The 13,493-nt window shown below is 35.4% G+C and overlaps 1 protein-coding gene across 1 annotated transcript in view; it reads left to right on the top strand.

Moving 5' to 3' along the window:
• Nucleotides 1–13,493, top strand: part of CNTN6 (contactin 6) — a 288,197-nt gene that overhangs the window by 201,269 nt on the left and 73,435 nt on the right. The window contains 4 exon segments of the mRNA XM_040492138.1: nucleotides 4,096–4,280; nucleotides 8,298–8,434; nucleotides 9,920–10,049; nucleotides 12,034–12,184. Coding sequence (XP_040348072.1) covers nucleotides 4,096–4,280; nucleotides 8,298–8,434; nucleotides 9,920–10,049; nucleotides 12,034–12,184 — 603 coding nt within the window.

The following is a 13,493-nucleotide window of genomic DNA, read 5'->3' as shown; positions in this document are numbered from 1 at the left end:
AGATTCTCTTTTCGACAGCTCTTCCAAAACCATTCACAGAATTGAGTATTGTTTTCTCTGGTTGGTTGTCTTGGTTCTCATAATTGACCAATCCCAGATACTATGGTGCATCTGCTTCTAATAGCAAGACCTTTATCTTGTGCTCTCTCCTGAAGCCAGAGGTCTAGTGCTTCCAATTCAAATCAGATGAAGTAAAGTTAGGAGGCTCTTCAAAGGAAAATCAAAATGCAGACAGAAACCAACCAATGACCCAACCAAATATGGATCCACTGCGATTGAGAATTTAGGACTCTAATTCTTATACCCTTCTTCAAAATTGAATAATCTTACGTTAGAGGATTATATTATAATCTCCCTAATTAAATGGTTTGTGGGAGAAGATTTATCACTCCACCCCCAAATGAGGTAAAAAAAAAAAAAGATGTTCTTTTTTATGTGAGAAACTTATCTCTGTGTTCAGCTTTGTGTCTCTTCTACATTTCTACATCCCTTGCCTTTTGCTATTATTCTGGTATAAATTAGACCTTGTATGTTCCACAGCCAAGGCTTTCCACTAGGATTCTACTGCTTAGTTCTGGTCTTGTATTCCGCTGATGTTTAATTCTTCAGAATACCATTTCTATGTGTATCTAATAGCCATACCATACTGAGAATTATTTAAAGCTTCCTTAAAATCGATGTTATAATTAAAGTAGAACAAGGCCAGAGCATATTGGGAATTCTACTAAATTGGTTTTCCAAGAAGCAGACCTTGAAAGGATAATTTTTTGCAAGTGGTTGGTTAGAAGAGTTTTTAGAAAGAACCCATGGGAGAATGAAGAAGTGGGACAGGGAAGGAAGAGTAGCCAAGCAGAGTATGGTATCAAGCAAAATGTCATGGAAGTTAAATTTGCCTCAGTCCTGTATGGGAGCTCTGGAGAGACTCACATCTGAGAGATGGCCCACCAGCAGGGGCAGGGAAGATAGAATATTTGTATCACAGCATTTAGTCAGTTGTTGATTGATAGCTGTCCCTGGGGATATGTAAATACCTAGCTGCTTTCACCTCTTTGAAGGGAAAGTTAGCTACAGCACTTGAGGGTGGTTGTCACAAACAGATACAGATACTCAATGTTGAGGGTAATAGCACTTCAGAATCTGTGGTGGCTAAGGGATCAGAAGGCACACAATTAGAGTACTGACACTGTCTGCTGCATTACTTCTATTGGAAAGGTATATCTCTATTGGATATGCCGTTTCATCCATTAATGGAAAAAAGTGTATCGAGAGAGACTTCGGTGCTATCACTGAGTACTTCTGTGGAAAGTAGGAATAGTTAGCATGGATGGGACTTGTTCTTTTTACCCCAACTTAATTTGGACACTTAAAATGGCGAGCCACTTGAATAAACATTTTTTTTTTTTTAAGGCGGCGGGGAGGGGCACCTGGGTGGCTCAGTCAGTTAAGCGTCATGATCTCACCACTCAAGGGTTCGAGCCCTGTGTTCAGCTCTGTGCTGCTGGTGCCAAGCCTGGATCCTGCTTTGGATTCTCTGTCTCTCTCTGTCTCTCTCTCTCTCTCCATCTGTCTCTCTCTCTCTCTCTCCCTCTCCCTCCCTCCCTGCCTCCCTCCCTCTCCCCCACTCACACTCTTTCTCTGCCTCTCAATAAATGAATAAACATTAAAAATTAAAAAAAAAATGGAGAGCCACTACTGTAAAACCACAAATGCCAAATCCGTGGGTGATCCTACAAAAGCTGTAGGGTCTGTATTGCCTTATGATTAAGTACATAGCTTTTAGGGCAAAGAAACTTGGAAATAAATCCTATTTATGCCCTGTAACTATAGGAAAAGTAAATGAAATGACCTTTGCATGTTTTACCCACACATAATACCAGGCACATAGTTCGTGGTTAATAAGCAGTAGCTATTTATTGTGATATCATTACAATTATTTTTATTAGATGCCAAACTGACTCAGATTTAGATAGTTATGTTAAAAATTGACTTCTGTTTTCATAATCAAAATAAAGAACTATTATATAACTGGGAAATACTCAGTCTTTACTGATTTTGTTTTGTCTGAATGTTTTAAGTTAAAAGCTTTTTTCAGTTAAATACTCTTCATGTATTGGTCATAAACCTCAGAGGTACGCTGTCATAAAAAATGGGAAAGGATCATGAATTTAGACAAGTATCTGAGCCTCTATTTATTTTTCTCTTTGTAAGTAAATTTTCTTAGAAATCTTTATTACATAGATAATGAATGCTTTTGTAGAAAAATAATGGAAAATAGAGATAAGCAGAAAGAAGAAAATTAAAGGCATTAATATTCCTACTACTCACAGATAATAACTTTCACTGTCTTCACATATGTACAACATATATTTAAAAAATTAGATGATAAGGCATATACTACAAAATTTACCAGACTTGGTGAAGATCTTCCTATATGAATAATTTTTCTTCTAGAATTTCATTTTTATTTGTAGTTTTGTATTCCATAAAATGAATATATATAAGAAAACCAGTTATCTGAGGTTAATTGTTGGTAGGAATATGCCATTCTACTAAAATGTCAACCTAAATTTGTGGTAAGTGGAAAGTCTTTTTAAAAAGACAAAAACTAAGTGTATCATAATAATTCTTTTTTTGTGTGTTTATAAGAATTCAAGTCACGTTTTTAACTATATACTAATTCTGGGAAGAATAGACAAATCACACACTGACTAGGGGATATGTTTTCTGGCAAATCTATAGGAGCACATGTATGGCTTTCTACGTTGTTTATGTCTTTGATTTGAATGGAAGGGCCATCATTGTTTGCCAATAAAAAATTCCTTGGACTTGATCAATTTTGCTTTATTTGAATCCTCTACTGAGTCACCATCACCAATTTTCTTCAGTTGTTTACTACTCAAATCCCACACCTCGTAGTCAACCACTTTGTATTTCATTAGGTGGTTTCCCCACATTATTTTTGTTAACCTGAAGAAATCCTGTATCTTTGACAAAGTTTACAATTTGGCTTTGCAAAATGATTTACTTTCATTATTATTGTTAATTTAAAAATTTAGAATAGAAACATTTAAATCATCTGGAAATCTATTAGGGAAAGAAGAATGACTTGGCAGTAGGAAAGGAAAGATGTATTAATGTAAATAGACTAGGGACTGATCCTACAATCCTGCTATAACTTTACATGTAGCCTGCATTTCTTTATATCATATCTGTAAAAAGTAAGGTCTTTCTCACCACGAATTTCTAAATTCATCACTCTTTGTTAGCTCTTCAATTCAGATATTGTAAATAGATTTTGCTATTTTAAAAGATATTCATATTAGACTAAAGATATTAGACATAAGATATTAAGCTAAATCTATAAAGGAACTCCACAAATTCTAATGGTACAATGTAAAGTTATCTTTTACGTTATTTATTTATTTATGTATTTATTTATTTTTGGTTTTCATTTTAGATAAGTTATAAATGAGTACATTCTTTTGAGGATGATGAAACCTATACTCCCAATTTATATAGCTCTATTACATAGAACTGGTCCTGCTTGATAATCTAGCTCATTCATCACAGAGGTCTCCGGTTATGTATTAGTACCAATTTAGCTATAGAGCAATCTGTATTTTACTCTTAAAACCTATAATATATAGAAGAAGCTTGCCTACTCTTAAATGTCACATGCTCGCAAAGAATTTCCTGACCACCACATTTACACTGATAAAATCTTGTTCCTATTTCTGCACTCTGTTTCCTTTTTGCAGTTACTGCAATTTACAAATGTATTATTTTTTATTATTTATTTATTGTATGTTTCTCTGCTGGTCTTTAAGCAACATGAGGGTAGATAATGTATCTATTTTATTCATCGATTTATTTCCTGATAATAGCACAATGATTTGCACATAGCAGGCACTTAAGAAGTATTATAAATTGCTGGATGAGTGAATGGTGAATGCTTGCATGATCTGAAAAGTAGTCATAACATAATAGATTGATTGGAAAATTTTCCTTGAGAGTTATTCTTAAGGACACTCTTAATTTATCCTGCTGTCGTAAAGACTAAATCATCTTCTATTCTAATGAGGTATAACTGTTTAGTCCAGTCCCTGATATTAGTTGGAGGAGGTTGGATGGAAACCCGTTGCCAGGGAAAGTCAAGTACAGCAAATCCCAAGCTATTCTTGAAATCCCGAACTTTCAACAGGAAGATGAAGGCTTCTATGAGTGCATTGCAGGCAACCTTCGAGGAAGAAACCTTGCAAAGGGTCAACTCATTTTCTATGGTAAGCTAATAGAATTCAAAAAGTATATGAAATTTTTGGTAATATCCTTCATAGGAGATAGTGAAGGTCATTAGCATGGTGTGGAAAATGTCATAGGAGAAATAAAGAAGACACATGTGTAGGTTAGGATGCTTAATACACTGATGGGCAGGTGGGCATGACCATTTTTAAAATACGCTTTTGGGGCGCCTGGGTGGCGCAGTCGGTTAAGCGTCCGACTTCAGCCAAGTCACGATCTCGCGGTCCGTGAGTTCGAGCCCCGCGTCAGGCTCTGGGCTGATGGCTCAGAGCCTGGAGCCTGTTTCTGATTCTGTGTCTCCCTCTCTCTCTGCCCCTCCCCCGTTCATGCTCTGTCTCTCTCTATCCCAAAAATAAATAAACGTTGAAAAAAAATTAAAAAAAAATACGCTTTTAATTCCATCGTGGTCTTTACTTGCTATTATTTATTATAATTGCCTTGAAAGTATCAGCAATGTCACATTAAAGCTATAAAGGTTTATAACACAAAGTACCATAGAATTCAATATATTTCCCATAAAACATTCAGCAACAGCTCATGACAGTCTTAATTATAATCCTAAGTAGAATTCACAAAAGGAGGGACTGACAGGAGAAATATAATACTGAATGGTAGTTTTCAGTATATGTTTCTATTTCCCAGATTTTGTCTGCTCATATGTAGATAATAGAAAAATAATGTTATTACTACACTTAAAATATATGTTGGTCTCAATTACCAGAATCTCAAACGAAAGCAAATATTATATAAAAATTGGCTTCATGTCTTCTTTTATTCAGGCCAAAATATACAGTTGCATAAAGTTTGCTTCTTTTTTTTTTTTTACAGAAAATAAACCATAATATATACCCCAGAATTATCAAAATGTTTGGTGCCCTTAAGATATTCTTAACTTATTTTTGCCAAATTTAATATATCAGTACTGGAGAACTTTTTAAGACTGTATTTACACATGACCAAAAATACTTTTCTGTGTGACATGTTTCTGTGTGACATGTTTACAAACAATGATAAAGTAATTGGGGAAAATATGTATTTTTTTTCATAACTTGAAAAATCCAAGGTATTGTAATTACCTCATAGGAATAGCGATTGAGTATCCTGTGGGGAGAGTAAATTGTGCATTGATTATATTATTTTCCATTTCCTTTAGAATTTCCTATTTTAACCTTGAATGAAAAGTATTATTTTATATATATAGAATATGATATCCTGCTGATTATTCGTCTACAGTTGTAGCTATATATACAGGTATTTTTTAAAACATTCTTTCACATCTAGAATCCATTGTAAATAAAATAGTAAGGATGTGACTGGGAGTTTTGGATGGCACCAAGATATTAAAAGCTTTGGCTAGTTTTTAGTAAAGATTTCATTTTTCTATTAAGTAGACAAAGATATAACCCAGTGGTTACACAAGAAATGAAGGTATTTATAAACCAGAAGTCAATAAGAAAGTGCTTTCTGTACAGAAACTGTTAGCTTACACAGCAGATTTTACAAATATTAATTCTTGTCATTCTTAATGATAGTAAGAAGTAGAAATATTTGTCATTAGCCATTTAATGAGTCCAAATGGTCCTTGTGGGGTAATAACAGATAATTGGTCAATAAGATAAATATTATATTTCTTATTAACCTATTGATTTACTTGTTATCATGCTGCCAAAGGAGCAGAGTATTGACTCAAGTACCTGAGAATTGCATAATACCTGATAATTTTAAGAAAAGAAACGGTTTTATTATATTGCGGTGTTTAAATTCAGAACCCTTTTCTTCTATATTCCATCTTTATTACCTCAAAAAGAAATCTTTAAGTATCATCATTATAGAAAATGATACCATTATAATCCCATTATAGAAAATGAAACCTATTCAGAGAAGTTAAGTGACTTTCCATAATCACTCAGTAGGGAAAGAAAGAAAATCTAAAATCCAAGCCCATATAGTTGACCTGAAACCTAGGTCCTTTGTTTCATGCATTTCCTACATTGTTGAAGATTTTCCTACATTGTTGAAGATTTAAAACTTTGGTCTTTAGAATCTGAAGCATGCAAAGAATTTACGTATTAACAAAATAAATACATTGTAAAGTTATAATTATCACATTAAACATTAAAACCATATGTATTTCAAACTTTTACAACCTATGTGAATTTTATATGTATTTATTTCTTCTCCCAGGTCAAACATATGTTAAGAAAATTCCTCAACAATCTTCACAAATTGTAAAATTTTGCTAATAACATTCAGAAACATGATTCACTTTCATCCATACATCTACTTCATCTAAGTCTTGCCTTAATTTGTCCCTCAAAACTGTGATAATCATATTCTGTAACTGGAAGTTGTCCCGATTTCCACAGGTGGTAATCCCAGGCTTAGTTTCTACTACAGTGAGACATCATGATTCCTTCTTCTCAGTGACCAGCTCTCTGAAGGACCTTTTATCTTAGTGGAAGCAGATGTTGCAATGGGAAAACCCTGGAAGTCAGACATACTCGTACAACTTTCAAAGACTCTCAGTCACACTTCTTTCTCCATCCACTGCTACAGTCACCAGCTCTAGGTTTTGTAGGTATAACCTGATAGAGTCTTGTCTCAGGTGCCACACCAAGTCCGTCTTGTTTCCTCCTTCGGTTTTCTTTGTTCTCTTAGAGCCTACTCAGCACTTCGGTACACACAACCTGGGTCTGCTAATACAGAACATCTATACTAACCTTGAATGACGGTGGACAGAAGCCAATGAATAAATGCTTCCTCTTCCTTTTCCTCAGTAGGCAGTTATAAAGACCCCTTAGAAGTTCACAGAGGATCAAGTAACAGTGGCCCATCTTGGTGGCTAACTTAATAACTGACCCTTGCATTGCCTCTTTCCTTCCCTGTAGACTCTTCCTCTTCCTGATGCCTTATCTTTGGGCTGGCATTCCTAACAGGCAAAATGAACACTACCCCTTAACTTAGGCTCTGCTTTCAGGGTTCAAAGTTTGGCTTCTCTGTTTTTTAACTATGTCTTCTCGAGCAGGTTATCTCACATGTCTGCAGACATCTCTACAAATGACTAGAGGGAGAATTAACTGCAATTACATATCTAGCTTATAAAAGCCTGCAATTCCGAAGGAAATTGCATTCACTCCTACGTATCTGAGGACAGACCTAAATAAAAGAGGGATAAATGACACAGCCAGGCAGCCTCCTGTCATTTTATGAAAGAACATTTAATTTACACCCCACCTGTTTCTATGAATTATAGTAAGGATAATACTACCTGACACCTAAATAACACTTTAACATTAATTAAACCAGTTTTTTGGTTTTTTTTTTTTGTTTTGTTTTGTTTTTTTTTTTTTTTTTTTTGCCTCAGTACAATGTAGAACTTGGTCATATTACAAAATAAGGTTTTGGATAATGGATGCCCAGGATTAAATTTAGGTGCTGAGCTTAAATAAAACTCGAAAGTTCTCATTTCCTATCAAGAGTTTTATGTTGGGGAAAAAAATTGGACTCTAATCCTCCTAAAATGTGATAAGGCTCATATTTGAATTGTGCTTCAAGCTATTGAATTGTAATTATGTCTGATATAGATAAACTTCCTTTTAGTTAGTTCAAACCAAATATAATCATGGGCCTTTGCTCACAGTGGGTTCTGATTTAGTATACATTTTCTAACTTGACCTATGTACTAATATTTACCGTGAAATTATTCTCTGGCCTTGTTCTGCATTTGGACGTTTTCCTACAACTCCCAAGTTGCTATAAAGGGACATCACAATGACAAATGGCAAACATTTATCTTATGCCGAAGGACCACTGATATTTACAAGATTTCTGTTGTTCCACATTGAGGCTTCTACATTTCCCTTCCCTCAATCGTGTGTTTTCAGTACAATTGGGCCCAGTTAGCTTTGTCCTTCTGCTTTCTATAGTCCTTGGAATGTTGCGCAATGTTTTGGATAATTGACTTGCCAAGTAGTTGTTCTTATCTGTTTTTGAAACAGCCCCACCGGAATGGGAACAAAAAATCCAAAATACTTACCTGTCTATCTATGACAGTTTGTTTTGGGAATGCAAAGCTAGTGGAAAGCCAAATCCTTGGTACACTTGGTTAAAGAATGGTGAACGCCTCACTCCAGAGGTAAGCAACTATGTTGATATTAAAATTTCACCTAATCTCCTAGGGAAATTTTTTTACTACCAGTAACAGCTAATGTTTATGGGATGCTTAGTAGGTGCTAGGAAAGGCAGTATACTCCTCACATACACTAATTTATATAATACTTAAATAAGCTCAAAGTAGCTATTAATATTATCCCCATTTTTCAAATGAGAAAATTAAGGGTAGAGAGGACAACTTGCATAAGGTCACACACTACTCAGTGATAGATCCGTATTCAGATATCATCATCACCATCACCATTTTAATTAACATCCACCAAACTGTTGTATGAGCCTGGTCCTGTGTAAATATTTTTCCATGCGTTTTTTTGTATCCTCATGACAATTTTATGAGAGAGATGCTAGTATTATTTCTTCCATAGATGAAGAAAATTGGTTTCAGACAGGTTAGGTCACTTGTCCAAAGTCACACAGTAGCTAGTAAATATTAGAATTTGTTCTAAACATAATCTGATTACGGAATCCAAGCTCTTAAACATTAATCACTATCTGGCTTTTACAAAAACTAATGACTCTAAACCCATAGGATGTGGAGAACTGAGGCAATTATCCACATTTTTCAATTTGGAGCATACTTTATTGTACAGTATACTGAAAATGAGACAAAATTGGCTCCCCCCCCCATCACGTTATCCAAATAATTGTGTTAATTCTCCCTTTTACTTTGCACTTGTAGGCACAGCTTGGGCCACAAAGAACATCTAGTGTTTAGAAGATGAAAATAATGCTCTTCTTTGTTTTGGTTTTAGTGAAATTTTCTTCCTGAATGCCTTTTTGCATAGAACATTTTCTGTTTCCTCCAGCCTACTTTCATTATCTTTAAAGGATGGTAATAGGTATACTGAAATATTTTTTTAAAATTATATTTGCTCTATTAAGCTATTTCATTATGTGCACTCAAAATTGTATTTCTCTACTCCAAATGGGACTCTGTAACAGATTTGGCTGTTTCAGCATACTATGGTAGGCTTCAGAAAAGGAGAATTTAGCTCCTCCAATTAGAACTACCAAGCCATCACATTTCAGGTCTTTGGGAGACCTTATGATGGAAAGCCAAGGATATTTCTAATCATTATATTCATGTCTAACATTATTATTAGCCATATTTCCTGAAATAATTGGAAGGCTAGAATCATCCAAATTATTTTATATACCATATAACAGAGTTAACATACATTCTATGCAGACAATGCCAATTTTCAAAGAAATGAGAGAACGTACAATATACTAACTACTAAAATTATAGGAAGGATATTTCTTTTTTTAACTTCAAAAAGCTGCTCGGAATCTTGCAGTATATTAAGCTCCATCTTCATAAACATCAGTTCTCATGCACCAAAATACCGTATATTGTAGAAATGTACCAGTGTTTAATAGTGTATTCTGGTTAAGAGAGTGCCTACATTAACACACTAACATCTTTATGTGGCTTTTCTTTTATTAGGAAAGAATTCAAATAGAAAACGGGACACTTATCATAACTATGCTGAATGTGTCAGATTCTGGTGTCTACCAGTGTGCTGCAGAAAACAAATATCAGATAATTTATGCAAATGCAGAATTGAGAGTATTAGGTAAGTCATTCATTTATAACCGAAAAATTCAAAATGACATTTTAGTGAGCTATGATTATACATAGTATCAACCCAAGTTTTCTGCAAATTAGAGATTGCTTTCCTTTGAAATAATGGGAAATGTCTAAATTAACTATAAAAAAAAGGCAGGGTGAAAATCATTATTCCGCTTGAGCAATACATTAGTGCTTCCAGAAAAGTCTGCTGTTGAGTACATCCAAGCCAAAACAAGGGTCCTCCAAAGCTGATCGTAGCACATGTTTTGAGTACAACTCAAAATTATCCTTTAGGAGTGTTTCAACTGCTAACAAACAAAAAAAAATAGGAAAAGAAAATCTCAATTTATAGTGATTTAAGCAGGTATTTATTTTATCTTTTAACAAGAATTTCAGGAGTGGTAACTGAACCACAGCACCGTGATTGATAATATTATCCTTTAAATTTTCCCTCATGCTTGTAGCCTTGAGGGAGTGACTGCTCTAGCTACAGGAATAAAACCCATACTTAAGGGAGAAGGAGAGGGAAGGGACAAAAGTGACCAAATCTATCCCTCTCATTAGAAAATACAAAATTTCTGTGCATCCTTACAGTAAAATCATTTTATGACGATGGCTAGAACCCTGTCACAAGACCACCCAGACCTCAAGGAAAGCTGGGCAGATGAGTCCTTGTAGTAGAAAATTTGGGATAGAAGCAGTTCAAGAATGATATTCTCAGTGGTGTGTGTTACAACAAATAACCCACCAGTCTCTTTTATCACAAAGTTTTCTTAATGGTAGGAAGAAATGGAATGAGAGAGGAAGGATCAAGCAAAGAGACAAGGTTTCATAAGCTTATGGACAATGGCCATTGATTTGTTTATTCTTTCAATCACTACTATTTATTGAAAAGTTATTGTGTACTAAGTAATAAAGATATAATTATCAATACTTAAGTGATCTTTACTTTCATAGAACCTATAGTTTCACTGAGGAAAAAAAGCTAAATTTTAAAATATGATTATTATAGTGAATAACTGAGAAGGTGTTATCAGACTTCATGACAAGCTGAAAATAACCTAAATCGAGGATGTTCTCTTGAAGCCTGAGATCCGTAGAAAAAGCATGCACAAGTCAGTAAAGAGAAGCAATACTTTAAATGCCCAGAAACAAGAGACCATGGCATATCTCAAGGAATTTCAGCCCACTTAGACTTCAGGCTAGGAGTGAGGATTGGACACATGGCTTCCCACATTCATGAAGCTGGAAAGACTCAGATACATCCAGGCAGTCTAATAATTTCTCACCCTCATGAATTGGTATTTGTTCAACATTTACTGAGTGGACACAGTTGAAACTGACATTTAAAAAAACATCTGCTCAGCTTGTCTGCTTCTACCGAAGGCAGAGTATTTCCATTTAGCTGGTTAAAGGCTTGCCTGAATAAATCTGACAAAGTGATAGAGTATTTCTGCTTTATTTCAGTGCTATTTTATATTTCCCATTTAGGATCATTACCTTGACTGGAAGAGATTTAATGATTTCCCTAATCAGGGTTAAAATCTCTTCTTCTCTCTCTTATGGGACCACCTTCACCCTCTTTGTTGTAAACACGATTTAGAATGTGGCTCTTTGTAACTTGGTTCTTCCCCTGCTCTGATTGCCCTTTGCTATTTCAATGACTAGAACCAAAACAAAAATAAATTACATTTATTGAACACATACTTTGTGCCAGGCACTATGCTAGAGTTCTTTACAGATGTTATCTCAGTTAATCTCCTCAGTAAATTTCTGAAGTAATTATCTGTTGTCATCTTCATTTTTCAAATGAAAATAGAACTCCAAGATGCTAAATTGGTAACTTGTCCCAGAACAACCTGAGCAGAATAGCTTGAAAAAAGCTCTGCGTGTTAACCTTAAATCCTGTCTCGTATACCTACACCATCAGGTTACCACGTGTTAATTGAGTGACTAACTTAACAATTTGGTTTTAATTTTGTTTTTAGCCTCAGCTCCTGATTTCTCTAAAAATCCTCTTAAAAAAACTTCAGTTGTGCAAGTTGGTGGGGATATCACTATCGAATGCAAACCAACTGCTTTTCCTAGGGCAGCTATCTCCTGGAAAAGAGGAATGGAGAGCCTGAGACAGAGCAAAAGGTAAATAGATCTCTTTTGTTTTATATTTTGAGATATTTTGCCATATCACGTCTTCCAAATCTAAGTCTTCTAAATCCTCTCCCTTAGGGTAAGCTTACAACTGGGTACTCACAGATACCAAACATTTTCACATGGCAGCAAAAAGTAAAGAATCTTACAAACTTAAGACCTATTTGTATAATTTTGCTGCAACATATTTAGCGCATGCACTTGTAATAGACATATTTTAAAAAATCCTTTAAGACCTTTTTTTCTACATTCAGCTTGCAGCTTCTTCCTGACCCAGCCTGCTGAGAAATCAGTGAGAAGAGCATTACATAAAAGAGAGAGACACTTATACTCACACACCTGGTGTTGTGGTTTTTAAATAGTCACACAGGTGTTCGCCCCATGACAAAATGAATTCTCCACATGAAAAAAAAAATGTAGAGAGGTTCCTGTAGAGAAAGAAAAGAGGTTTCCTTCTGTTCTAGATGTGATTGAGAAATCCTGGATCAGCACTGGCATGTTTTCTGTGAGAGTTTAGACAGAGCAAAACAGGTGTTTTTCTCTACTTAGAATAAATTTTGCTGCATTGTAGTATAGAACCTTGTATACCTAGGGACAACTAGGCAATATGTGTGGCTCTATTGGAATGACCCATGCGTGTTACCGTGTGACCAGATGTGCAGTGGAATACTACCCTGCACGAGCCACTGTGCTGAACGTAGGAAAATGTTTCAGTGAGCTATTTGTCAGATCATATGTGTCATTAACTCATATGCGTAGCCTACTAGTCCAGTAACATAAATGAACAAGACAGGCCATGTAAAAAAAAGGACAGGGGCACCTGGGTGGCTTAGTCAGTTAAGCGTCCGACTTCAGCTCAGGCCATGATATCATGGTTTGTGGGTTCAAGCCCCACGTCAGGCTCTGTGCTGGCAGCTCAGAGTCTGGAGCCTGCTTCAGATTCTGTGTCTTCCTCTCTCTCTGCCCCTCCTCAGCTGGCACCCTGTCTCTCTCTTTCTCTCAAAAAATAAACATTAAAAAACGTGTATAAGAAAAGAAAAAGGACAGCTGAAGCATGATGTACGATAAGATATGGAGATATGGTGGTTGCCAGAGTATGAGACAGGTCTGGAGAGTGAATTCTACACCAAAACTAGATAGTCACTCCCAGTTTAGGTAGACATTTTTTTGTGGGAAGATAGAACTTGAGACAGGGTTGTAGAACTTCAAACATTTCCAGAAAAACTAGAAATCTGGGTTGTGGCGTTGAATCTTCTGAGCCAGTAAAAATGTCATAGGCTGGAGGCAGGGATGCCATTTT

Source organism: Herpailurus yagouaroundi, unplaced genomic scaffold (genome assembly GCF_014898765.1).
Source record: "Herpailurus yagouaroundi ecotype Mexico unplaced genomic scaffold, PumYag 183, whole genome shotgun sequence".
NCBI classification, from domain to species: domain Eukaryota; kingdom Metazoa; phylum Chordata; class Mammalia; order Carnivora; family Felidae; genus Herpailurus; species Herpailurus yagouaroundi.
This window is presented reverse-complemented; position numbering and strand designations above follow the sequence as displayed.